The 27,902-nt window shown below is 50.3% G+C and overlaps 1 protein-coding gene across 1 annotated transcript; it reads left to right on the top strand.

The window, feature by feature from the left end:
- Positions 1 to 5,064: 5,064 nt before the first annotated feature.
- EDN3 (endothelin 3) lies at positions 5,065 to 27,368 on the top strand. Its single transcript, XM_060077942.1, has 5 exons — positions 5,065 to 5,116; positions 5,750 to 6,038; positions 23,072 to 23,245; positions 24,313 to 24,393; positions 27,329 to 27,368. Exons 1-5 carry the CDS (start codon positions 5,065 to 5,067, stop codon positions 27,366 to 27,368), a joined length of 636 nt encoding a protein of 211 aa, XP_059933925.1.
- The last annotated feature ends 534 nt before the right edge of the window (positions 27,369 to 27,902 follow it).

Raw genomic sequence — 27,902 nt, 5'->3', positions numbered from 1 at the left:
TCAGATTTCTTTTGGGGATTGACTAATTTCTTTTAGCCCTTGAGCACACGGAATTGGCAGGGCTGAAGTTTGGAATGCATTGTGGTAATTTTATTTCACTGAGAACTTGATAAAAAATTTATGTCGCTTTTAAAGCAAGGAATTTGGAGCCTGGTACCTCCTCCAGTGGATCCCAGTGACCACAGGAAGATGGGGAGGTGCACAGCTAAGACCTGGGCAGCATGGAAAAGCACTTAATTATCTGATTTCTGGGCAAGTTCAGGGTTTCCACTGATGAGGCCAGGCGAGAGGAAGAAACTCCAGGATAGTGGAAAACTACATAACGTATTATGTTACTCTCACTTAAATCCCCTAATTTTAAGGGAAAACAATCTTCAAAAGAGTCATAAAGCACATGAAGAGGCATCTTGAGGGGATGCTTATCTAGATAAATCACAATATTCTTAACAGCTGGATTTCTAGTCAAAATTTAAGCGAGAGGTACAGTCTCAAAGATACATCCACACATCTACCAGCTTAGAAAATGTTAATGAAAAATAAACAGAAGGACCCTAGCCATGCAGTTGGCTGAGTTGTAGAAGTGTCCTGATATATCACTTCTCTTAGGGGGGCATTTGATGGCAGAGACCGCAAAGGGTGACTAAGGAGGGATGGACACTCGAGAAGGGGAGAAGGACCCTTCCTTAGGGTCCTCTGCGGGGGAGACATGCGGTCACCATTCCTTCCCATGACCTTTCATCAGAGATTATGGGAATAAAGAAACAAGACAAATGGAGAAGCAATGACTCGTCAATGACACACAGAGGAAAATGGGTGTGATTATAAACACAGGGCATGAGGTCTAGAAGCAGCGCTGCCTAATGGTTATGAACTGTGTCTCTGATATTGGGTAGAACTGAAGTTGAATACTGACTCTGTCACTTAACAGCTTTGTGATTGTAGAACATTCACTTTAACCTCTCTGAGCCTTCATTTTTTCATCTGTAAAATGAGGATAATGATAGTACAAATTGTGTTATCATAGGGCAAAACAGTGATTAAAACCCTCACCACCAGCTTGTGAATTGTATGTTTCCTTTGCATACTGCATAGCCTGGAGCCCAGGAAGACTGGTAGTGTTCCAGCCAGGATTTTTTTCAGGTGAAAGTGACAGAATCCCAAATAAACTTTAAAAAACAAGAAACTATGAGCTTTTACAAATGAAAAGTACAGTGATAGTATGGATTTCAGGCCCAGTTGGATCCAGGGCCTCAAATCAGGACACAACCCAGCTTCTCCAGCTCATCTCCATTTTTAAAAGTTAAATTAATTTAGAAAGGAATTTATATTACTACCACACATGCCTTAAGTGAAAGATAAATATAAACTTAAATGCAATGAAAACGATGTTACATAGTCCTAAGTGGAACAGCAACAACAAAAATTCCCAAACAATCCAATTAAAAAATGGGCATAGGGGACTTCCCTGGAAGTCCAATGGTTAAGAATCTGCGCTTCCACTGCAGGGGGCGCAGGTTCGACCTCTGGTAGGGGGCCTAAGATCTTGCATGCCACGTGCTGTGGCAAAAAAAAAAAAAAAAGATGGGCATAGGACTTGAATAACCATTTCTCCAGAGAAGACATATACAAATAGCCAATAAGCACACAAAAAGATGCTCAACATCAATAATCATTAGAGAAATGCAAATCAAAACTACAATGAGATACCCATTAGGATGGCTACTATAAAAAAACAAACAAAAAACCCCCCCAGAAAATAGCAAATGTTGGGGAGAGTACGAAAAAATTGGAACTCCTGTGCACTGTTAGTGGGAATCTAAGATGGTATAGCTACTGTGGAAAATGGTATGGTAGTTACTCAAAAAATTAAAAATGGAATTACCTAATGACCCAGCAGTTCTACCTCTGGGTATACACCCAAAAGAACTGAAAGCAGAGTCTCAAAGAGATATTTGTACACTCATGTTCAAAGAAGCTTTATTCACATTGGCTAAAACATGGAAACAACCCAAGTGTCTATTAACAGACGCATGGATAAGCAAAATGTAGTCTATCTATATGATGGAATATTATTCAGCCTTAAAAGGGAAGGAAATTCTGACACATGGATGAATGTTGAAGACATTATGCTACGTGAAATAAGCCGGTCACAAAAGGACAAACACCGTATGATTCTACTTACATGAGGTACTTGGGGTAGTCAAAATCAGAGACAGATTGAAGTAGAATGGTGGTTGCCAGGGGCTGGGGAGGGGGGGATGAGGGGTTAATGTCTAACGGGTATAGCATTTCACTTTAACAAGATGAAAAGAGTTATGGAAATGGGTGTTAGTGATGGTTGCCCAACATTATGAGTGGATTTAATGCCACTGAACTGTACACTGAAAAACGGTTAAGATGGTAGATTTTACATTATACGTATTTTAGCACAACAACAACAAAAAAAACCGAGAAAAAAATCCTAGCTAGATTCTGTGGCCTGCTCAAGACTCTAAGCACAAAAATGAGATTGTTAGAACGTTAAAGACACACCCAACTGAGGAGCCTCCTGGGCACAGTCCGAAGGACTGAAGGAGTAGAAAAGGGGAGACCTTTCTCACCTATGCATGGCTGCTGTTGAGTGTCATGGCAGGTACACCTCCATCATGGTCCTCAAGTTGCTGGAAGGACCAGTTAAAATTCTCACTCTTCTGACTCTCCAGCTGACCATACTCTCCTTCTCTCAACTAGATTAGAAGACTCTGAGGACGGGCCAGTGCCATGCTGGTATTCCGTAGCTACGCGTGCCTTGCAGGCTCACCCGGGTGGTGCAGGTTTTAGTCCAAGCTGTGGAAGGCCGCAGACTCCCTGAGTGGTCCCAGAGCCCTGACACCTCCTGTGTCTGGATATACCAGGAAACTGCTCTCTACCCCTTTTCTCTTTTTAGCTGATTAGTATACTGTATTTTCTATTTCTCCAGCCATCCCCCAATCCAAGATTTTTTAATTTTGTAGGCGATGAATATTTTAAGTCCAAGGAGAGAGAGAATAAAGTGATCCAGATTCTAGCCTGGCAGGAGCAGAAGATAATCCTAGTCTTGGGTTTTTCTAATTTTCAAAACATGCGACACAGAAAATGAGGAAGAGGCCCCTGTAGAGTATTTGTCCTGTTTGGTGACAAGTGACCTTAAAAGATGTTATCTTTCCCTCTCCACACCTTGACTTGGACTCAGGGACTGGGTAGGATGGAAGGGGGCTGGAAGTGATGGAGAAATTTAAGCATCAGCTCAATTCTGGGGACTTGCGTACCTTTCTAGTTACTACAGCTCTATAACAAATTGCCCAAAGCACAGTGGTGTAGAACAACCATTTCTTAGGCCCATGGGTTCTGTGGCTCAGAATTCAGACAGGGCACAGAGCGGGGATGGCTAGTCCTCGGTTGGAAGTCTTCAAGGCTGGGGGCTCTAGTCACCTGAAGGCTCCTTCATTCACACAGTGGTTGGCATGGCTGTTGTCTGCGAGGCCTCAGTTTCTCTCTGTGGGCTTGCTTGGGCTTCCTCCCAGCATGGTGGCTGTATTCAGAGGACCAGGATCCCAAGAGAGAGGGCCACGTGGGAGTTGTACCACCTTTTATGACTTTGCCTCCAAAGGCACTCATGTCACTTGTGCTGCTTTCTATTTTTTCCAAGGGGGTCATTCAGGCTGAAGGGGAGTGGGGTGGTACTCGACTGCGTCTTTTGTGGGAGGAGTGTCAAAGGATTGGTGGACGTGTTCAAGTCACCACAAGTACCCTGCGACATGAGGAGTGACTCCAGGGCCTCAGACCTGTTTATCTTCCTCTGTGTGGGCTGTGACTCTCTGCCCTGCCTGGAGTTTTCAGGGAAAGCCAACTCCAATCCAGTCCAAGCTGATGGGGTAGGCAGTGGCCAAGAGGGAAGTGCCCGATGCCACCTGGAGCACTGCCTCTCTTTACGTCCTTCCCTCTGGTCGGGGAACTCTGGCCAGGGAGGGGCTCTAAGGGCTTCTTGGTGTGCTCAGAGGTCAGCAGTCCAGGGCGGAGTCCATGGGAAGCATTTATTCATTCATTCTTTCTTTCTTTCATTCATTCATTGACAAATCTTTCTTGAGTACTTCCTGTGCCCAGGCACAGTTCTCAGCAAAGGGGGTGTTTAATAAGGAAATTAACCGACCCTCTCTCCTGTGGTGCTCAGGGCAGGAGACCGGTCTCAGGTGAGCTAGGAGCGCCTCCCACACGTGGGGTGGGAAGACCACGATTGGGAGAGGAACCTGCTTCTCACCGAAGCCACCTCCCCAGTGCAGGGGGCTGTGAACAAGTCAGGGACACCCCAGGACCGCTAGCTCCACTTCTTGGTTGACTTTGCCCCTGATTGCTGCCCAAACCCACCAGCTCTGAGCTCCCGGGAGAGGCAGGGAGACGCTGCCGGTGCCCGTGAGTCACGAGTGTAAAGTACGCCCAGGGCCTTGGTAGGCAGGTCTGTGCAAGGGTAAGGTGTCATTAGGTGAGCGCTGAGAAATGCTGCTTTCCAGAGCCCCAGAGATAAAAGATAGGATTCAGGTGCAGCCTTTTCTCTCTCCCACTGAGCTGCAGTGGGAGCTGCAGGGTCCGGGCGGCGACGCGGCGGGGTGGGCGCGTGAGCGTGAGTGCGCACGTGTGCGTGGCCTTCCGGCAGCTGTCCCGGCCCCCCCACCCCCACCCATCGCACCCGGCCCTGCGCCTGGCCGGCTCCCCCGCGCCTGCGAGGCGACCCCCGTGCGCCCCGGGTTCAAAGGCCCTGCGCGGCAGCTCCAGCCCCTCCGGGGGGCGGGGAGGCGAGGGGGGTGGTGCGGGAAGCAGAAGAGCCTGAGCCCACAGCCGGCCAGCCCTGCGCCGGGATGGGTAGCGCGCTCTGAAGTTCGAGACCGTCGCAGCCAACTCCTGGCCGCAGCCCGGGACGCAGCCAGCCAGCGGCCGGCCTCGAAGACCCCCTAGCCGGAGGGCGAGGCCCGCCGTGCCCGGCACGAGCGCCCTTTCGCGGCCACAGGCGTCCGTCCTCCGGCCCGGTGCTCCCGCGGCCGGTCGGGGTTCATGGAGCTGCGGCTGTGGTTCCTTTTCGGGCTCGCAGTGACCTCCGCCGCAGGTAAGCGGGCGGGGCGGCGCGCGGCTCCCGGCGCGAGCGCACACAAAAGGACCCCGGGACGGGCGGGGCGGGGCGGGGCGGGGGGCGCGGGGAAGGGGGGCACTGCTGGCAGAGGCCTCTGGCCCCGGCTCGCCACCCCTGCAGGCGCCCGGGGGGCGGGCTGGGGGGCAGAAGCTGAGGGCACGGACCCCCCGCGCGCTCGGGAGGTTGCAGCCCTCACGCAGGCTGGAGACCCGGGGCGGACTTTGTCGATACTTCGTGAAGTCGGGAACTTTTCCAGAAGTTTGCAAACGATTCAGAAACTGCAAAATGACTGCAGAGTTTTCCGAAAGTCTGCACAATGCTTGCACGGTTTCAGCGGGCACAGATAGCTTGCGCGCTGCGCGGCGAGAAGAGCTCCCAAGCTTTTCACCAAGTGTGCAGGCAACTTGCAAACTTTTCGGAAACGGCGCGCCTAGCTTTGCACACTTTTCCGAACCTCGGGCGTAGCTTGGAGACTTGACACCAAGTGCCATTAGCTTGCAAACTTGGCAGACAGTTTGGCTCTCCCCCTCCCCTGGGTTTTGGGGGATGGTGGGTGTCCGGGGCCTGCACCCTCGGCAACTCAAGAGCCCCTCAATCTGCCTTCTTCAGGATTGGTGCGTCGCCCCCCGCCTGGGGACGCTGGCAGGAGCGGCGAGCCCCGGACCCCCTCTGCCGCCAGATCGGAGGGGGGCGCGGAGGAGACTGTGGCCACAGCAGCAGAGCGCGGTCCAAGCCCCAGAAGCCCTGGGCAGGAGGAGGGACCTGGTCGGTTTGGGGAGCAGGCGGCCGAGGGGGACCCTGTGCACCACCGAGCCCGGCGCTGTACATGTTTTACCTACAAGGACAAAGAGTGTGTCTACTATTGCCACCTGGACATCATCTGGATCAACACTCCTGAGTGAGTCAGCCCTGGGGGCGGGGGCTCCTGGGCCAGGCCCCTCTCTTCACACTCCCGGATGACCTGGTCCCATCCCAGCCTGGTCAGCCCAGAGCCCGCCTGGCACAGCCTTCAGCCCTTGTTAGGCTCTCTTGCCTGCCCAGGTCAGGTCTGCAGGTCAAGGATGTGACCCCCATCCCCTCTGAGGGTCTGGCCCAGGAGAAACCCAACCCCAGAGTTTCTGATCCGGTGGAAGGGCGAGCCCTCCCTCTGAGTGAAATGAGCCAGCCAGAGGGATTAGACACCTGAGAAGTCCCTCTGGGAGGGAAGAAGCCCCGAAAGTTATCTCCTGCCCCGGGGGCAAAGTGGGCCTGGCCCCCCCTTGCTGACCCTGCCAGGCTCCAAGGAGTTTCAAATTCCTTGAAAGCAGCCTGCTCTCTAGGGAGCACAGGGGTGGGCTTGGCAGGGCCTAGTGGAACCTGCCCCGTAGGGGTGAAATTCCATGGGCTTCAGGCTCCTTACCTCCTGGGGGGGCAAGCCCACGGGTTCTCCCCAGGCTGGCTTCTCGTGCCCACTGTCACCCCCTGCCCCGGACAGCTCCCTTTGGCCCTTCTGGTCCCCAAGAACTCTCTTACTGCAGGACCGAGACTGAGTTAGTTGTGGGGTGTTCTTGCTGTAAAGCCCACTCTCTACCGAGGCCGTGGGCAGCGACTCAGTTCAGGAACCCCTTCTGCAGAAACATCATCCTGCAAACTGTGAAGAGGGCTTGACCTTGCTCTGGTCACCAGCCTTTGGGCTTTGCCTTCCTGGTCTCTAAAATCTGGGACTTGGACCAGACGTCTCTAGATGTCTCTAGGTATTCTTGGGATCTCTTGGGCGTCCTGCTTGCACCTGACTAGGGATTCTTAGCCTTCCTGGAGCCCTTGGCCTGGAAAGGCAACTTTGCCACTGTGTTTGGAGCCCCTTGATTCGTGTCCTTCAGGGGTTCCTTCATTCCAAGCTATCTAACCTCTGAGCACCCTGGGTGATTTCTCGATGGGCCTCACATACCCACCTTGTTTCACCGACACCTCGAGGATGAAGTGCAAAGGAGGGTGAACCTGGGGGGCCGAATGTGTTTCAAACCAGGTCATGAGCCCTCTAAGTACATCTGGGAGAGGTCTGGAAAGTCACCCTGTTGTCCAGCATGGCAGGCAGGGCTGGCTCCCGCGGGGAGCCTGGACATGTGCACAGGGTTCCAGCTCAGAAAGACCCTCATGGTGTAAAGTGTATTGTCGCCATCTTGAAATGCTTAATACTTTTTTTAAAAAAAATCGAAGCATAGTTGACTTACAATATCATGTTAGTTTCAGGTGTGCAGCACAGCAGTGGAAATGCTTAATACTCTTTGAAGCAAGGGCTCCATGTTTGCATTTTATCCCAGGTCCCCCAAAATGAAGCTGACCCTGATGGCAGAATTTGCTTGCCGGGCTGTGTCTGATCAGGCTCCTACACATACCGTCAGCCCACAGTAGGGAGGATGGGGCCAGATCATAAAAGTGACGTGTGCTGGGGAGGGACTCCTGGACGGGCTGTCACTGATTGCCTTCTGTTCTCAGCGATCAGGGTCACCTTCTCCTACAGTCCCCATCACGCTGACACTTGTCCTTTCTGATTCTTATCTTCCTGGCATTGTTCTCTGACCAAATTAGCTTCACAGAACCCAGGACTGAGGGCAGCCTTGGTAGGAATCCCAGGCTGTGGGTCTAGAAGGAGAAAGAAGAAAGCTAAGCAAATTTGGGGCAGGGGGGCCTTTGCAGAGGAGAGGAGGGGAGGAAGGAGGGGATATTTGGAGACCACCTTAGTTCTCTGCCTGTCGCCAAGCCCTGAGCACCGGCTGCGGCTGCGGGAAGCGATTGTCGCAAAGCCCTGAGACCTGGTGGAAATCCTGTTTCCCAGTTCTGAGCTGTCGTGTAGGGCCCGAGATGAAACCATGGGTCTTTGGCTTTTTCTGGGACAGCCAACTTGCTAACGTTCCCCTCACAGCTTGATTTACCTCTTCCCCTCTTCCCTGACCCTGATTCATTTTAAACACTAGGGGGAAAGGATTAAATATGGTGTTTGGGAGTTTCTTGAGCTACCCGGGGAGACAAAAAAAATGACAATAGCCAGACTTGAGCATTTTGAAGTCAGACAAGCGACATAACTTTTACACGGAAGATGTTCCTGGACGGTCTTTCTCTGTCTTCCTTTCTTTTCCTCCTCCCTCCCTCCTTCCCTCTTTCTTTCCTTCCTTCCAGAAATTCTCTATTGATCTATGGACAGGTCCACTGGCACTTTAAAACATCTTGGATAAGATCGCGAAGTGAGGAAATGGGTTTTAGGCAACTTGGACCTTTGGAGAAATGGAAGCATCTGAAGAATGACTGGATTGAGCTAAACGGACAAGGGGAGCGCACACCGAGGACTTTTCCAGCTTCTGCCCCCCACCCCTTAGCTGGCACCCCCTGTTCTTCAGCAGATCCTCTTGCTCTCTTGAAACTTCTCCAGGGTGTGAGTTGCATCCTGTCCTCACCGCTGGCTATGCTGGGAACCCACAGGAGTCTGGAGCCGCGTGCCTAAATAGAGAGTCTTGAACTTTGGGTGATTTTCAGCTTCTGGTGTCTTTCCTTCTACTGCCTTCCGGTCACATGGAGGCAGAGGCAAAAATCTGGCTGTATCTCGGAAGGATGCTTGTAAGGTTGCAGGCATTCTTGGAGAATGGTCGTTTGGGCTGCGTTGAAGGACCCAAAAGCTTCAGGAGGGATGCTGTAGTTACTGTATCTCACGTGGAAAGTGAAGGCTCGAGAGACCAGCTGCTCCCAGAGGTGTTTTCTGAGTATGAGATCCAAGTTCTCTGGTTTCCCCACATCCTTCTGCACACTTGGTTCTTCCAGACCTGAGCTCGAGCAGCACCCAGCACACAGTAGATCTCAGTAAGGCTGGTGACTTCCTGTGAGGCCCTCGTCTTTGTTGTCACTGAGGTTCTGTCTGCGGGTCTTTCTCCCACAGATGAGGCGTGCTGTCCCAGGGTGTGTGGGTGCTGACAGAGGTCTCACATCCCCATAGACGTGTGCGGGAATGTGGATTTTTCCAGAGCTGTTGCCCATAACTTCCACTGTTTCTTCCAGAAGGTCTGGGACCCCAAAGAGAAACGAACCAAGTGCATCCTGGGCACTGCTCTTCCTGCCCCTGGGGAGGCGGCTGAGGTGGCAGCTCACCCACGGGACAGGGGATGCTCGTGGCTCTCCGTGGCCACGTTAGGAAGCCCCGCCCCTAACCTCCCCCCAGCAACCCCACCATTGCCAACAAACACAGAAGCAAAAGTCCACACCAGAGAAGAACACATGCCATCTTATGGCCATGGAAAATTTGCCAAGAATAAGAAAATAAGGAGAGAAGTAGGGACAAGTAGCCCATGTGCTTACATCCCTGCGCACTCGGGGTTGTTTTCCACGAGAATACTTCAAAAACAGGAGTGTCCTATGACATGGTGGGGGATTGTGTCTGTCAGGGTCTCCGGAGAGATGGAACGAATAGGACGTGTGTGTGTGTGTAGATATCTATGTGTATATAAACTCACCACACACACACACACACACACACACACACACACACACACACACACACACACACACACACACACACACACACACACACACACACACACACACACACACACACACACACACACACACACACACGAGCTGATGTTGCAGTCTTCAGTCTGAGGCATCCTGGAGGCAGAATTCCCTTCCTGCTCAGGACACCTCACTCCTCTCTGTCCTCTCTTCACCTGATTGGACGAGGCCCTCCCACGTTATGAAGGGTGGTCTGCTTTACTCAACGTCCTCTAAAATATACCTCCCTCCCTGGCAACATCTAGACTGGCACTTGGTCACATTTCTGGGTACCATGGCCCAGCCAAGTTGACATAAAAAATTAACCATCACAGAGCTCTCAGTGCTAATGGTACCCCATAGCAGGGCAGTCCCTCCGCACCTGCCACTGCACACCTGGCTATGGAGTGAAACCATTCACTCCCAGATGGCCAGTGGAGTTAGCTGCAGGGCCCCCAACAAGGAACCCTGCTCTGTTTCTCCTGAGAATTGAGGGAAACTGCCATCTGTTAAATCCCTCCAAGGACATAATGAGGGAGGCATTGTGATGCTGTGACAGTGACCATGTTTCCAAACAAAAATCTGAGCCACATGGGCTGACAAGTAGGAATGTGTTTCTGGAAAGAGCAGTGCAGGATGTTTGGAATCATGGCTGTGGTGGAAAATCTGGGCTCTGTGACCTCGTGGGAAGACTCCAGACCCAGGAGCTCTGCCCTGTGTCCTGGATGTGACTCGCTGCATGGCCTGGGGGTGGTGCCACCCTCTCCCTGTGCCCCTGGGTAAGTTGCAGACATCAGTGTGACTCTAGGATGGTGACCTAACAAGATGATCAACCTGGCCACACTGACTCAGGAACGACATTTGTTTCCCCAAAGAAGCAGAGTAAAAATAATAATAACAAAACATTTTAATTGTATTTCAATGTGTTCTACCACAAAAAGGCAACGGTTCAATAGACTCATCTTTGCCTCCTGTGTTGTTCAAGAGAAATAGGCCAGCACGTTTCTAAGAAGGGACATTTTAAGTTTGAGAACTTCCCAGAGGAACGGATGGATCTGGTTTGCCAGCCTCCCACTGATGCGGGGCCAGCTGCCCACCCACCATGTGACTTCAGAGACCCCAATAACAGTCACGTGACCCGTGAGTCAGGACTGGGAGTACCGTTGCTGGAGATGCAGCTTTTGAGGCAGAAGGATAGTGTTTCTGAGCTTCGTCATGATCGTGTAGACGATGGTGATGATGGTGACAGTGGTCCACACTGATGTTGACCGTGACGTCTATGAGTAAAGATGTGTGAGGATGACATGGGCAGGCGTGAGGGGCATTCTCAGCACAGTGTCTGGACTCCAGCAGACACTCAGTGCCTCAAAGACATGACCATGCAGATCACTGTACAGCCCCTGGGGCTGCATAACCCTTCCTGCCGCCCCACCTGCCGTATCCCAGTCTGTGACTGGAGAAGCCGGTGACTAGGAAGCTCAAGTCCTGCTGAGGTAGGCTTCCTTGGACCCTCCAACTGGTCTTGCGCTGCTTCCTGCAGTAACACTGAGGAGTCTGCCCCCGGGGTACCTCAGTTTTTCCCTACTCTATAGCCCTTGGTGCACGGCTATTAGTATTGGATTTGCATAAGGTTTACAGACCCTGGAAAAAGGTGTGTTTGGATGACTGCTGATAAGTGGCTTGATAAGCGCTCTGGTGGCCAAAGGTTGTTACAGGCTTGATGAGATTTGGTCCTGCCCTTTCTGCCCCTCCTTTCTTGCTTGAGTCCTACTTACCTTGGTAAATAATTAGAATTTGGGGGAGCAGGGCATGGTGTTCTCTGAAGGCACTGCCCTGGACTCCCTCTGCTAAATGGGGAGGTGGGTACAGTTGAAGCAGGGGAGAGGGAGGGGGTCTGGCATTTCAGGATAATTCGAATGATCTGTTTAGAACTTTTTTGTTAAACGATGAAATCTTAGTAAGGGTGAGTCCAGCAGAATAGACACAACGCTTTGCAGTCATTTCCCAGGCACCCAGCACCGCCGGGGACCTGAGTGTGGGCCACTAGGAAGGGATCCCAGGAAATAACTACGGAATCTGTTTACAAAAATGGTAAATAAATAAGGACACATAAGAAAAGACTGTATCAGCCAGACTGAAAGTGATCTTGAACTCAGGGCTCTGACTGATCATGTTTTTACGCCCTGAGTTGTTTCCCTCCCATGTAACCATCTCCCCCTTGGAAATCTAGTAGACGTTTACATCCCGATTTTGAGTTTGAGTAGCAGTAGCTCAGAACATTTCACGGCAAGATGCGTCTTTCAAATTTGAGGGCCTCGGGGCTAAATTTCAGAGTTTGTGGGCAAGGTCGGCTCACACAAGGTGACCTTCCGGTTGGGTTCACTTGGACTGAAAGTCCCCTTTTCTACCCCAGAGTGGCTGTGAGGAGGTGAGATATCCAGGGACAAAGATGGGTTCGTTGAAACGCAGCTGATCCTGACTGGATGAGAAAGAGGCTTGAGGCTGGAAGGCAGTTTGATTTGCCTCGAGAAAACTCGGTACAAAGAGGTCGTGACCCTGCATGACCCTGGAGGGAGAATTTAGATTTCTGCTAGATGAAAGGGGCATTGCAGCTAGGAACTTGGCCTTAAATGTGAAGGCAGATGAAAGGCTCTGACATCTCTGGTGCGGTATATTCCTGCAAGAATTTGAAACAAAGGAAGCTGGGGAGCAAACATTGCTTTCATTAAGGGGGTCCCACGGCTGGGTCGGAGCTCACAGGGCTTTGTAACGCCAGCTCTTCATCCCGCTCTGGATTGGCAGCATCTCAGCACGTCCAGTGGGGCTGCCTGGGGCCCCTTTCCTAGCTCCAGGTAACCCCGTGTCACTGACGCTCAGCTTTGGAGCACATAACAAATAGATCAACTGTTTAAGAGGGAAATGACCCCATCTCATTCTAAGTCATGTTTCGGTGGAAACAGAGACCTACTTAAAATGGGACACACGGGCTTCCCTGGTGGCGCAGTGGTTGGGAGTCCGCCTGCTGATGCAGGGGACACGGGTTCGTGCCCTGGTCCGGGAAGATCCCACATGCCACGGAGCGGCTGGACCCATGAGCCATGGCCGCTGAGCCTGCGCGTCCGGAGCCTGTGCTCCGCAACGGGAGAGGCCACAACGGTGAGAGGCCCACGTACCGCAAAAAAAGGAAAAAAAAAAAAAGGGACACGCGTGTGCGCGCGCGCACACACACACACTTTCCCCCTATTTGGGATAGGAGCCAATTGTATTTGGAAGGAAAATAAATCTGGGCAATGGCCACCATGTAGGTAAGCTGCAGGTCCAGACACAGTTCAGGGGGTTTCTAAAGTCCTGCTTCCCGGCCAAGTCTCCCAGGAATGGACAGCAGGATAGGGCATCCCCTGGCCTTTCTCATCTGTCCCAGGTCAGAATCTCAGGAGAGCCAAGAGTTTTGGGAGAACTTGGCAATGTTCAGAGCCGTGGAGGCACAGGTCTTCTCTTCTTTTATAGCCCCTCAGGGCTGACTTAGCAGGAGGCCTTAATAAACAGTAACTCTAGACCAGGGCAGCCAGCGAACCCTGTGCCCGGCCCAGTAATTTAAAAAATAGAAACAGATTCATGCATCCATGAGAAAGCCTCAGAGGCTGATGTGGCCGACGTGTTGTGATCCTTTCTTGCTCAGTGATGGCACGAACAGCCCAGAACTTGGGGAGTGGCCAACAGCTTTGCCAAAAGTCAGAAGCAAGTTGGCAAGAGAGCAGAGGTGTCTGTAGCTTTTCTGGGTTTTTCTAAATCTGATTTCCGTGGGTTTCTTGCAAGGTGGAGAATAGGGTAAGGCTCATGACCCACTCTTTCAAGTGCAAACTTGGAGATGTCAAAAAGTAAAATAAAACTGAATGCGATATTTTTAAAAAGTCAAAATTAGTGCAAAAATCACTAGTCATAATCAACCAAATATCGACTTTTTTTTTTTTTTTTTGCGGTAGGCGGGCCTCTCACTGTTGTGGCCTCTCCCGCTGCGGAGCACAGGCTCCAGACGCACAGGCTCAGCGACCATGGCTCACGGGCCCAGCCTCTCCGTGGCATGTGGGATCTTCCCGGACTGGGGCACGAATCCATGTCCCCTGCATCGGCAGGCGGACTCTCAACCACTGTGCCACCAGGGAAGCCCAAATATTGACATTTTTAATAAAGACAGGATCTGACCCTGTGCTTGGTTCTTGTTTGGGGATAAAGCCTGTCTCTCTAGAGGGACTCAAGTCTTCTTAGTTTGCGGTAAGCAATCAAGTGATCAGAGCTGCCACAAGGATGCAAACAATTAGGAAGAAAATGAGTGTCTTTATTTTTGTTGCCATGGCGAGCATGTCTTCATTCAGTAGGATTTTTCCGTCCATAAGATGAAGTCTCCTGAAAATTAGCAACGGTGTCTTCTCTTGCTTTCTGTGGGTTATTTAAAGGGATGTGTGATGGTGTCTGTATTTTTTTTTAATCCCTGTACAAATATCCCCATTCTTAAAAAAATACCTGCTCCTTGTTTTACCCCTTCTGTTTCCACTGCTGGGAACTATTTTGAGCCACATCTGTCTGCAGCTTTGCATAAAGTTATAATGAGGCCACGCCAGACAGACGTGGATTGCTCATGCCTACATTCGACTTGGAATTCGTTAGGGTCCCTGGGGGCTGGGGAGAGAAACTCTAGCCTAACTCATATGGCCGCATTTGGGTTGTACCAGATGGAGGGGAAACCAGCTAATCTGTTGGATTCCATAGATGGCTTCATTCTCCAAATATTGCAGGCGTTTGTTGCCCTAACTTTTTTTTTTTTTAAGCTGTCACTCTTGGAAATCCCACCCCACACACCAAACACAGAAGGATTTTTCTGCTGTTCTCCCTAGCTTTGACCACTGGTCAAATATCCTTCATTCAGAGCCCCTGTGTCTGCATTAGGGGAGGAGGATGCCATATCCAGGGAGCTGATGGGATGATACAGTCTGTGGTTTTGGGGTGATTTTTTTTTTTTTTTTTTTTTTTTTTTGCGGTACGCGGGCCTCTCACTGCTGTGGCCTCTCCCACTGTGGAGCACAGGCTCCGGACGCACAGGCTCAGCGGCCATGGCTCACGGGCCCAGCCGCTCCGCGGCATGTGGGATCTTCCCGGACCGGGGCACGAACCCGTGTCCCCTGCATCGGCAGGCGGACTCTCAACCACTGCACCACCAGGGAAGCCGTGGGGTGATTTTTAAGCTCGGTTATGTGGCAGTAGGACATAGGAGAGTCCTCCTCTTTGGGCCAAAGCTTTCTACATACAGTTGGTGAGATCGAAATACAGTTGGTGAGATTCTAAATACAGTTGGTGAGATCCTACTCTTTGGGCCAAAGCTTTCTAAATACAGTTGGTGAGATCCTGGGAATCTCTCCGCTTGGGTGGAGTAGAGACCCCACATTTCATTGTGGTTTAATTGCTGGAGAGAAGGGCTGGGCCCTGCTCTAGGATTGGTGCTGTTCGGAGATGCTCAAGTAACAGTGAGGGCATTCGGGAATCTCTCGATGGAATTTGGAGCTGGACGGATCTTCCGGAGAGCCAGTCATTTCATTTCTCAACCCCAGAGAGAAGCCACTCACCTAGGGCCTCTCAGGGAGCTAGTCTTCAATTTGGGCCAGAAACCTGGGTCTGTCTGCCGAGGGAAGCCTCTGGTTTTGTCTCTGAGGCCTCATCCATCTGGGCAGCCTGGTTTCTTCCTCATGTGTCTGTGGAAGTTACTATCAAGACATGGTTCTTCCATTTCTAGAGATCTAGAGACCATATTCTCTCTAGAAGAACCTCAAAGAGGGGCCGATTGAGGACAACGATAGTGAAATCCGGTGACTCAGCCAGGAATTCTGTACATTTGGCAGACTGGGCATGGCCTAGAAGAAATGGCCAATTGAGACCTCCTTCCCTCCCTCCTTTCTTCACGTAGCAGACCTTTGTTATTGAGATGTTGAGGTATTATTGGGCACCTGCTCTGAGCCAGGTACTGCCTGGGCTGCCCTGGGTGCCGAGGTGAACAGGCAGAGACCAGCTGTTACCAACCCCAGGGGACAAGAAGGAAGCCACACCTGCAGCACAGGTGAGGAACGCCCCCATTCCTTGGGTCCGATTGATGGAGAGTCAATGTTCTCTTTGAAAATGTATGTAATTCTGGTAAAACTCCCCAACAACCAAGTCCTGGATAAATTCAAAAGTCGTGGGTTGTTTTTTTGGGGGGTGGGGTGGGGGGAATGTCTTAAAAAAATCTCCAACCCTCAGCACATTGCTCACTCTTTCGATATTTCTAAATGCTCTGGGGTTATTGGCTATTTCTGAGGCTGCAGGATTTTCTCCATTGCCAGGTGGTGGAGGAACAATTTGCCTTGGGATCCTCCCACTTAGAGATGCAGGGATTTTCTGCAGAAGTAAAGCTACAAATTGCCAGTTCACTTTATGTTGTTTGTGAGCATGAAGTTTGTGTCGTATTCTTTAGAACCAGAAAGTGTGTGTGTGTGTTTATGCTTGCCTGACGAGATCAATGAGGAGATATATTTTGGCTATTTTCTTTCCTGGAGATTGGAAAGGCACCCAGTGGTTGTCTGCCACAAGGCCTGTCCCAAGCAGACTTTCGCAGGCGTTTGGTGAGTGGACAAGGAGTCAAGTCACTGGAGGGTAAGCCTTGTGAGGTGGTCAGCCAAGTATCTGGGGGCTGGGCTCTGAGCATCATGGGGTCTTATGCTTGCTTCCACCTGCCCAAAGGACAGTGTGATCCAAACCAAACATTTCACAGTGGGCATACCTGGGAAGAAAGGATTCCAGCCAGCTTCGTTGGCTGGCTTTTGTCCTGATTCGGAACATATTCTTTTGTGTTTGTTTCGATGAAGAAAATCTCTACTTGTCCTTGTCAGCTGCAGAGACTCCGGGTCTTTCTATGAAACCCAAGAGATCATGGTTGCATCCATCTGGAGAAAGTGAGTTCCAGGGTCAGCTAGAGGTCACTGGTCGCAAGCAACAGAAACCTAGTGTTGCTAACACAGCATAGGAGTTTACTGGGAGGACACAGCATGGCCCACAAACTGGGAGGGAGGGAGAAGCAGCACCAGGCTTAGAAAGGAGAGGTACCAAGATAGGACTGGGGGTCCCAGTGGGGGCACAGTCGAAAAGACAAGGCAGGACGGAGCCACCTGGCAAGTAGCAGCTTCAGAGTATTTTCTGACCTTGAATTGCTTTGCTCAGGTGTCTTGGGAGGGAGAGGGTGTGATGGGCCAGCTTGGGTCACCTGTTGAGTCCTGAGGCAGGGGAAGGTGAGACTGTCAATCGACAGTCTCTCCACGACCTCACACAGGGAGGGAGGGATAATTCCCCAGGGGAAAGATAAGAGATTGGATTCCAGGAGACAAAAACAGCCAGCGTTGATCCCAGGCTCTAGAGAATTCTGGGCTTTTAAGTCCTTCGAGAGGGGTACTCCTGTCTCTGAGCTGGTGTTTCCCTCTTGCCTCTATGTCTTTGTGCAAAGTGGCAGTGGGGGGGTTGGTCCACTAGATGCTTGTGGAAGTGAATGGATGCTTTTATAGGCCTTTGAATATTCAGCCACTTCCTGTAGTTACTTCATCCTGTCTTACTCTTAAACAGAGTTCTTAGCTAGCAGTTTTTTCTGGCTAAGGTTACAAAGACAGTCAGTGAAGTTGATCCACACTTTCTTCCTTGCCCAAGAAGATATTTTGAAGCTTGAGAGAACAAGTGAGTGGTGTCTTCTAAGGAAGGAATTTAATAAAATCTGTAATCAAGCCCTAGTTAGAACGCATGTTGGAGTCTCGAAGTTGATTCTCTGGGGAGTGGTGGGGGGCAGTATCTAATGACTGCTGGTGCCTGGCAGCTGGGGCTGCTGCCCCTGCCTGTCTGCCTACCCCTGGGAAACAGTTGTTCCCCTTCCTCTCGGCTGCAGGACTGGTCATCAGAGTCGTGCCTTCTGTACAGTGTGTCCCAAAGGCAATCGTGTCCTTGCTTTCCCTTTCAGAAGGAAAAATGTGAACCAGAGAAGACAGAGCATCAACTTGATGTTCTGACTGTGAAGTGAAAATACTCTGTTTGCTGGGGAGACACTCCCTAGAACCTAGGCTTTTTGAATTGATAATGACAGCACCTTTATTTGTAAAAATAGTAGCAGGCGCTAATTTTGTCACCGTGTCACCGTGACCTGTCTGGCTTTGCTTTATGGGACAAGCCACTAGAGCAGGGGTTGTAAACTTAGATGCCCCTGAGGGCTAGACAGGTGAGAGAAGCAAGCAAAGAAGGACAGATACAGGGACTGGGGCCAAATAGAGAGCTTGAGCCAGGCTCTGACAGTATCACTCAGCTCCAGACACCTGCTGCCATGTTGGAGTGTGGGGTTGGAGTGAGTATAACTTCCAGTTATACAAGAGAAGCTGGAAATTGTGATGTTTATATGAAATTTTCAGATTAAAGAAAAACTACTCTCTTTTGATTGGATGAAGCCCACAAAAATGCCAATTTGCTAACCCCTGTACTAGATTAAAACTGTGTGTGTACAGGGCCACTGGTCTGTCTCATTCATGGATGTTCACCCAGGGTCTAGTCCAGGGCCCATACATTGAAAACCACTCCACAAATATTTGTTGAGTGCTATTCAGTGTTGTGGGGGAGGATATTGAAAACTGGATTTTCAAGGACAATTTGATAAACTTTCCTGAGAATTTAGAATTTGGCCAGTGAAGCTCCTTTTGCTGCTTCTGGCTGACCCTTGTGAATATCTGTTTCCCTCCTTTCACTTCAGGGACTGAAGCCAATTTTCCGATCAGAGAGATGGAGATGGTTGATTCATTTAGGAAAAGGCAACACTGAACTTAAAAACAAATTCGTAAAGGAAACATTCAACTTTCCTTATTTAAAAACTTCTTGTAGAAAGAAAGAAAGTTCTTCCAGTGTGATGATGCAGATGAACAATGAATACAGGAGATTTGGAAGTTTAGTATTTAACATTTACATATGACATATGGGAGAAAATGTTAAATGGTAAATATGACTCTGGCACGACCATCACTGATCAAATAATGAATGTTCTGACCACATACGCTGAGGACAATTTATTATACAAATACACACAATGCTAGACGTTGCCTATGTGAATGTTTTGGGGTGTTTTGTCTAAGAGCACTCGGACTCATCTTCTCAGCTGCTTCTCTTTTGTTTGGAGCTCTGTGTTACAACTGGGACGTTAACAGGTGGAAGAGATGACTACTTTTACAAAGAATTGTGTTCTCTAAGCCCCACTGTAAAACACAGGCTAAACCACAGGTCAGATGGTGTGCTGGTCAAAGTTCTCAGATTTAACTTCATTTTCCTGGTTCCATCATTAGGTCCTTCCAATTCACCGTTCAAGAAACATTCAAGAAATGATAAAGGCACCAAAACAATTAAAACATGAGTGCTTATTGGGCAGACAGTGTAGAATGATGGACCAGCCAAAAGGAAGCCTGGCAAAGAATGGCATCGCTGTGCCATGCGACACTCTGGTTCCTTCTTACCTGTCTTTATTACTTAGGCACACATCTCAAACACAGGCCTGGTAGATGGGGTTTTTCTGCTTGGTACAACTCACTTGAATTCCCAGACCAAAAATCCAACAACAGCAGCCACATTAATTCACCACTAGGAGCTCTTTGCTAAGCATTTTTCATGCAGTGCAGTGTATCATTCAGTCCGTCTGACAACCCTTTCATAGATCAGGAAACTGTGGAGCGGGTGGAGTGCTCATCATGTAAGTGCTTTACAACATAATAATGGGATCATCAGGTAACCTTTCTCTGTGCTCTGTGTACCTTGCACATACCTGGGCGTATTGGCTTGTCAGGTTTCCTTTATTACCTGTACTGTTTTCATACACCAGTAGCATGTGAACCTCTTAAGGCCTTTCTGCATCCTCATCACACTTAGACTCATACCAGGAAGATACAGGCAGACCTTGAAAATACTGTGGATTTGGTTCCAGACAGCCTCAACAAAGTGAAAAAGCAAGTCACACGAATTTTTTTGGTTTCTAATGCATATTAAAGTTATGTTTACGCTATACTGCAGTCTATTAGGTATGCAATAGCGTTATGCCTAAAAAATGTATATCCCTTAAAAAATACTTTATTGCTAAAAAATGCTAGTCATCTGACAATGCAGGGTTGCCACAAAGCTTCAATTTGGAAAATCCATAATATCTGTGAAGCGCAATAAAATGAGGTATGCCCAGATATAGTGGATGCTTGGCAAGTGTTGGAAATTCTTTGTAATGAATTTTGTGGTTGTTGAATGTTTTAGGTTGGAGAGAATCCAGTCTTATTGGACTAGTTTATCTCACAATCAACAACCAGTTGCTTAATTAAGAGTCTTCATTTGCTCAGCTTTGTGCTGGGTCCACAGCAGGTGCAAAAGAAGTAGCCCTTTCTTGTACTCTTGAGGAGCTGGTATCCACTCTTAGACCTAAAGACACCTAGGGGCTTCCCTGGTGGCACGCAGTGGTTAAGCATCTGCCTGCCAATGCAGGGGACATGGGTTCAAGCCCTGGTCCGGGAAGACCCCACATGCCACAGAGCAACTAAGCCCGTTGTGCCACAACTACCGAGCCTGCGCTCTAGAGCTCGCCAGCCACAACTACTGAAGCCCGCACACCTAGAGCCCGTGCTCTGCAATAGGAGAAGCCAACGCAACGAGAAGCCTGCACATCTCAATGAAGAGTAGCCCCCACTCGCCACACCTAGAGAAAGCCTGCACGCGGCAATGAAGACCCAACGCGGCCAAAAATAAATAAATCAATCAATTAATTTTAAAAAATACATATATATAGAAAAAAGAAAGACACCTGCCCTGGCCCTATGGCGTAGAGGGTGCCTCTGACCTTCCTCTGGCCATATCTCCCACCCCATTGCAAGGAGTCTATGAGACTGAAAGCCATATACCCCTTCTGCTAGACCATGTTCCACATATTCACGATCCTGGAATCCCTCTACTCGGATGTCCCTGAGCCCACTTCCAGGGTCTGATACCCATGGACAGAACAGGGCTCCAGCACGTCTCCCAAGGCCTACAGGGTGGTCAAGGGACAGCTGCTTGTGGGATGGGGGGTGGGTAGATGGAGCTTGGGCTGCATGTGGGATGGAGCAGGATGGAAGGTAATGTACCTTATGCTGCCATGTTCCAACATGGAACTCCAAGGAGCCCCAGAATCCTAAAATCAAGCTCCAACTTCCAAGGTGTTTTGAAACTGAACTCTCTTATTTAAGCACTTATCAGATTGATTTAAAAACCTTTAAATTTTTGGCCTATGGGAGGTGGGCCTTCACTGGAGCTGGAACTCTTGATGGGGGGTGGGCCTTCTGTGGTCTGCACCATCTCTTAAGTCCTCTGGTTCATAGATTTCGTCATCCCCCACCGGCTTCCAGGTCAGCCAGCGGAGTGCACACCTTGAACACCTGGGGCTTGGAGCAGGGGTTTCTTGCCTCCATAAGCATTCTTGGAAAGTTACAAGGGCTCATTGGCATACTAGCTCCTCCCACGAGGCTGCTGGGAAAGCGCTTAGCGGTTCTTTATCATCAAATACCACGTCGCCTTGTTTCCTCACTAAAAGCACTTCATGCATTTGAAAAGTTGAGTGGCTCTGCGCACACAAATGCCTAATCCACTGACAGCAATTTCAAAATTGCAGGTCTTGCTGTTGATGGGAAAATGGGAGCCTTGGTTGTTATTCCTTGTGTGTCATTTTCACCAAGAAATGGGGGTGTGGGTTTAATGTCAACACCTAGAGATTTAATGTGGCCCTATTACTGGAAATCTATACCTTTAGCCAAATCCTGCCTCACCACAATGTCTGTATTGTTTTGCAACCTCACCCTCACCCCTATTTCCCATTCCTGAGAGAAGATGGGGTTTTAGCCAAGATTCAGCTCAGAAGGGGACTGGCCCCTGCTTGCTTTCTCCATCCTGTGATCACAGACTGCTCAGTACTGGGCCTGCTTGGATCCAGGGAAGCCGCTCCAAGGCCATTTCTCAACTCACGTGGGTGGGAGGGAGTGGGGAGAGGGGAAAAGAGAAAGAGGGTGGGGTTATGGGGTTATGTTCTTAGCTCCAGTCTCCTGCCCAGCAAGGAGCAGGTTCGTTCCAAGCATCGGGTCACGATGGGGCACCCCCCCACTTTGCCCTCACCACCCCAGAAAGGCTCCATGGCATGTGTTTCCAATTAAAGGAAATTCAATTTGATGCTATTTTGAAAATGCACAGAGAATGTCAGAACCCCCTTTGAGGTGGATGATTGGTGATACTCCATGGGGCTCACAGAAACCAAGGTGGTTGATCTTGGGGACTAGCAGGAAAACCAAGACTTACTGGAAAAGTAACTTTTGGCCACATGTGTTTCCTCTAGTTATTAGTAATCTGTCCCCCAAATCCTGTTCAGTAGTGCTAATGAATTAAGCATATGCTTTTAACTTTTTCCCACTGAATTGCCTGGCAGTGTCCTCCCATCCCTGGAGAGCAATGGTTTGGATGGACACGAGCATAAGAAACACATGTAAACATTTATTGTTTCAAATGACACCATCACCCTCATCCCAGCTCCAACCGTAAATGAAATGGGTAAACAGTTTCATAAGAAGACTTTTCCCAAGGTCAGTTCTGTCCTCGGCTGAATCTCACAGGGCACAGAGGGTTCCCCTGACGTTTGTGGCTTTGAGGAAGCCGTGTTCAGGGGCCAGGATATGTCTCTAACGGCCGTAATTGGATTTGTCCTAGTTAGTGCAGACTATAAACATGATGTGCACACAGAAGAAATTCGGTGGCCAGCAGGGCGGGAGCCAGGGCCGGCCTTGGGCTGTGGGTTTGGAAGGCGTCTTACTGGTCTGGATGGCAAGGCTCAGGTGCCACTGGCTCAGGATGAAGGCTGGGGTCAGCGGGAATGTCCATGTCAGGGGTTTGAGTGCTGGAAGGAAAACCAGAACTGCCCTGGAAGGACCCTGGCTGGGAGGCGTGCTGGCCACGGTTGGGTCTTGAAAAGATTAAAAACGCATCCACCCGGCGTCTGCTTGCTCCCTCCGCAAGAGGGCTGGCTGCTGGGAGGACGTAGAGAGGCCATCGTCCGTCTCCCCCAGGGCCTCCCCATCTTCCCAGCCCGGCTGCCCCAGCCCACTGCCTGGGGAGTAGTGGGTAGCGGGGATGCAGGATTCACTCCAGAGTCTTCCCAAGGCCCGAGGTGCAGGGGAGGGTGTGGACCCCAGTTCCTGGGACAGGACTGCACCACCTGCCTCATTCATACCCAGGCCCACCATCTCGTACGCCCTCACCAGCTCCATGCGCACAGGGGCTGGGGCGGTTCGCCCAGACATGGCCCTGACCCTTCTCTGTCCTTTGCAGACGGACTGTGCCCTATGGGCTGTCCAACTACAGAGGCAGCTTCCGGGGCAGGAGGTCGGCCGGGACCTTTCCGTGGAGCTCACAGCCGTTGAAGCGGACGCCGCGCTGCGCCTGTGCGGAGAGTGAGGACGCCGCCTGTGTGCATTTCTGCACCTGGACCCCGGCTGCCCGCGGGTACGAGCCCCCTCCCTGGCTTTCTGCATTTCCAGAGATCGGTTGCCCTGGGCCATGTGGGTGCAGTGGGGCTCTGCCTGTTCCGCCCGATGCGGTCCTGCAGGCGGGGTGGGGGGGGGGGGTGCGCGGGCTGCGCGCAGAGGGTGCAGCAGCCCCGTCCCTTCACTGCCTTTCAAAACAAGGTCTGCAACGTGGCCACGGCCAGGTCTGGTCTCCAGACGTATTTCTTCTGGACTGCACAGCAATTTGCCAAAATTTGAATAAGTTGCCAACACTTTAAAATTGCAGAATCACCCCCCTCCTCGACAAATGCATATTTTAAGCTTCTCCAAAAATAGCAAATGGGTCCATCTGGTCTCACCAGCCAACATCCCCTCTTGGCCGGATAGGCTGGAACCAAATGAGGGCCACTCAGGTTCGAGTGGGACGTGCAATGTCCATTCACCTGTGTCACTCATCTTCTTACTTGATGGCCCCCCAGGCCCCCGAGTTTGAGACCCTGTAGTCTAACTGCTGGAGAGAAGCTTGTGAGTCAATGTGGACTTGAATAAATAAGCAGACCCTAGGTTTGACCCGTGGTAGCCATTTAAGCTGGTTTTCACTACTTATGTTCCTTGCTCCTCTTTTTCTTTACTTTGGGCCAAGACCCATCAACCCCGCCAGGCAGAGCTGCCTTGTAAAGCCTCTTCCAAGAGCCATTGCTGGTGGGATGGCACCTCCAGGTGCTTCCTGAGCAAGTAAAACGCACAAGCAGGGGGGCTTTCTATGCGGCAGGTGCTGTGGTAGCCAGGGGCCCAGGATCTGCTGTCCAGAAACCTCAGCGCCAACCACATTTTTCTTCCTGGCTCCTTAACATCTGATGAATAACTGAGTAGTGTGGGTGGAGGCTGGACTCCGGTAGGAATCCGCCCACCATGTGCTCAGCCTTCAGAAACGGTGCCTGAGATGCGGACCTGGGGGACCGTGCTCATGTTAGTGGGAAGAGGAAATCATCCCTAACTGGATGCTGAGGAACCAGCCATGTGGAAATGTGGGTTGATTCATTCAAACCAGCTCTCTCCCCACAGGAATTCAAGGACGGCACAAACACCTGACAAAGAAGCAGGAAAGCAGGCCAGCGGTGCTGCCAGGGGCATGTGTCGGAGGAGGTGAAGCTGCTTTCTGAGTTGCTGCCCTATGGGGGGCACAGGGGACGTGTGGGGCGCATCTGGTCTGTGCGGGCGGCCAGCGGGACACCGCGTGTGGTGGGCATCCACGGGCAATGGTGCTTTTGGTAGATCACCCCCGGGGACAGAACAGCCTAAAGCTGTGGACAGCCTGCCCTGCGTCTTAGGAGCTGAGTCCTGAGCTCCCTGTAGCTTTTGAGCAGTGATGTCCAGCCCTGGATTTCACCAGGTCTGGACAAATCTCACCGATCACTGCTTCCCAGAGCCCCTGAGGCTCATCTGTCAGTGCCCATGTTGCCCCCCTGCTCCCATAACAACTGGTGATCTCTACAAAAAGAATCATTTCTTCTTTTCAGCAGCTGATTCTGGAGAGAGGTGAATTAGAGCAGCTGGGCACCAGGCCCTCCGAGTCCGCCAGTTCATTTTAGGAATTTTTTTTTAACCCACTTGTCTTCTTTGTATGATCCTGAGGGTTTCCTGCAGCCCAGCTGGGTTTATGTGTCATTCAATTGATCAGAAATCGTTATTACTGAGTCGCCTACACATCTGCAATGGGATGGTAAACGGCCTGGGGGGGGTGCTTAGGGTCCTACAGGGTCTGATCAAGGGAGGAGTAAACCCTGTTTGGTATCCAGGAGGCTTTCCAAATTGGTGGCAGATTGCTTTGAGTCATCTGGAGAGGGTTCTGTCAGCATCCACAACAAAAATGCAGAGGAGAGGCAGAGACAGACCCCAGGAGAGCATGAATTAGGCCCCAGCTGGTCCCCACTTTGCCTCTTCTTCCTTTTTCTCCTCTTCCTCACCCCAAAACCAAACCCTTAGCAGCAAGGGAGGGATGTGATTAAAACCACCATCCATCGTGGCATTTACTCAATTCAGCAAAGATTTGTTGAGCACCTGTGATGTGCAGGTCACTGTCCTAGATGCTGGGGACACCATGGGGAATAAGGCAGAAGGTCAGCCTTCCTGGCACTTAAATGGTGGGGGAAACAGATAGCAAACCAATACATTAAACACAGAGTAGGGCATGTGAAAGAGAGCAGGAAGCAGGCTGGGGGCAGGAAGTGTTGGGGGTGGTTGCAGTTTGGGTGGACAGGAGTGGTCTCACTGGCCAGGTGACATTGGCATAAAGAACTGGAGGAAGTGGGGAGGGGTGAGCCAGAGGGATGAGAAAGGGAAGGGGATGTCAGGCAGCGGAAGGGTAAGTGCAAAGGCCCTGTGGTAGGAATGTGCTGTGCTGCGTGTGTTCTAGGAAGGCAGCAGAGGCCAGCACAGAAAAAGCACTGGTTGCTTTTGCTGTTGGTGTTATCATTCTGTTGGATGTTCAGGAGATGAGAAAGGTGGCACAGATGTCCCACTGGGGCCTGGAAAGGTGCTTCTTCTAGGTCTTTACGATGCCCGTCAAGTTCCTGTACGACGCTTTACTTGGGAAGAAAAAGTCTTTCCTTAGAAGCCCGGCCCCTACTTTCTTGCAAGACTCAAGTCAGTAATCTCCAGACGGACATTCTCAGAGCGGAAGCTGCTGCTATCCTGAGCTTGTGATCATCAAAGATGGGACCAGACTGTGGGAGAGAGAACTCGCCGTGGCCACGTCAGCAGCGATGATTGTATTCACACCTTCCCAGGTGGATGGCAGGCTCTGAAATCGCCTAGAAGCTCTGGCGAGGAGGTTCCGTTCAAAACAGGGAACGGGCTAGAGATAGGCTGGGGAGACGTCTCCCCTTTCAGCCAGCGGAGAGCTCTTCTCTTGTAACAGGCCTCTTTTTTTTTTCTTCTGCCCTCTTTTCCAAGATAGGTTAAAGTCGAGGCTAGACAAAGAGAGTAGGCTTTAGACCTCCACCATCAAATGCTTGCCCCGGCAGTGGACCTCCCCGCCTCCTGGGCTCTGCCTGCCCTTTCAGGAGCCCCCTGGGAGAGGGTCCTGCAGCAGGAAGGCCTCAGTTATGGCTCCTGCTCGGTTCACATTTCCACCTCTTTGAGGACAAGAAATGAGTTTTGCCTGGGGGAGAAAACCCACTCAAAGGGTCCTCACTTAACAATACAGCCCTTCCCCAAGAATGCCCCATCCAAAGACCCCAGTTTCCCTAATGGGTAAAACGATCCCAGCTGTGCCCTGGGGCCCGACGCCCAGGGCTCCGATTTCATGCAGGAAATTATTTGTGGAGAGGTATGGCACGTTGCAAAGGCACTTCTCTTGGAGAATAAGTGGACTTCAAGCTAACTCTTTGCAAATGTAAACCTGTGTCCACGTTGGAACAGATGCAGGCCCTGACAGAAGCATGCCGACGTCTGAGCCCTCACATGGGGCAGGCATAGGGTGTGAGCCACTGAGGCCGCCTGGCGTCAACTTGAGACGCAGATCACAGCTGTACAGGTTTGATGAGTTTGAGGCTTAGAGGATTTAGACAGGCATTTTCAGCTGTGCTTGGTGCCGCTAAAAGATTGTAAAGCAATTGTACTCCAATAAAGATGTAAAAAAAAAAAAAGTACATTGCCACATTGTAAATCAACTATACTTCAATTAAAAATTTTTTTTAAAAAAGAAAATCTCCAAAAAAAATAAATAAAAGAAAGTAAAGAAAGAAGGAAAGATGAAACCTTGATGTTTGTGATAAGAGGAGGAAATTAACTTCTGCGGGTTTTGAACCCCCTGGCGTGCAGCAGAGAGACTTCTGTGCCCTTCACAGGCAGATGATGAACAATAGACCCAGTTGCCTGGAAGCCACTGTAAAGGCACCCCCAGCTCAAGGCTATTAAGGTGATATTTGTTTTCAGGAAGAAATGTGGATCTTTGGGGGAATGGCTTCAAAATAAGCTGCAAACACAAACGCTTTGTAAGTTATGTAAATTTCTATTTATCTATGTAATTGGCAACAGCTGGGAATTGTAACACCTGACAGTTCGCAATCTCTTTCAGCTGTGCTCTAACGGCCACGCTGAGATTGCTGAGTGTCTGAAGCTGATGCAGTGTTTAGTCATCCACGGGGAAGGGGAGAGGCCGCCCCCTCCCCCGACGGCAGAGAGATAAGTGCCTGCCGAGGTCCTGATGTGATGGTGGATGCTGGGGTGCTAGCCTTGACCAAATGCTAAATTTTCAATGAGTATATCCTAAGTGTTACAGGTATGAAAGTGAGTGTCACAAGGAAATGGAAGGGACTGATTTGCCAGCAGGATGGGGTACAGTTTAGAGAAACAATTATTTATTGTGAAACTGTTCTCTGTGTCAACTCCTTTTGGCGGATGTGTTCAAGGCAAAGCCTCTGTACATAGATGTTCACTTGTGTTCTGAGTCTCACCTCATAGTCCTTAGGGCTTGAATCACATTTTTTAAACACCTGTGCACTGTGTCTCTGTGGCAAGACGATATTGCAGAGAGAAATTCATTCATTGTGCTAACACAGAAAATACTGTCAATGCATAATAAAAAAAATCTCAAAGTTTGCTCTGATGTGGGTTTTTCTCGCTGGTGTGATATGCATGGTTACATGTCA

This window comes from Mesoplodon densirostris, chromosome 16 (genome assembly GCF_025265405.1).
Source record: "Mesoplodon densirostris isolate mMesDen1 chromosome 16, mMesDen1 primary haplotype, whole genome shotgun sequence".
NCBI classification, from domain to species: Eukaryota; Metazoa; Chordata; class Mammalia; order Artiodactyla; family Ziphiidae; genus Mesoplodon; species Mesoplodon densirostris.
Note: the sequence above shows the minus strand (reverse complement) of the source record. Positions and strands in the feature narration are given on the sequence as shown.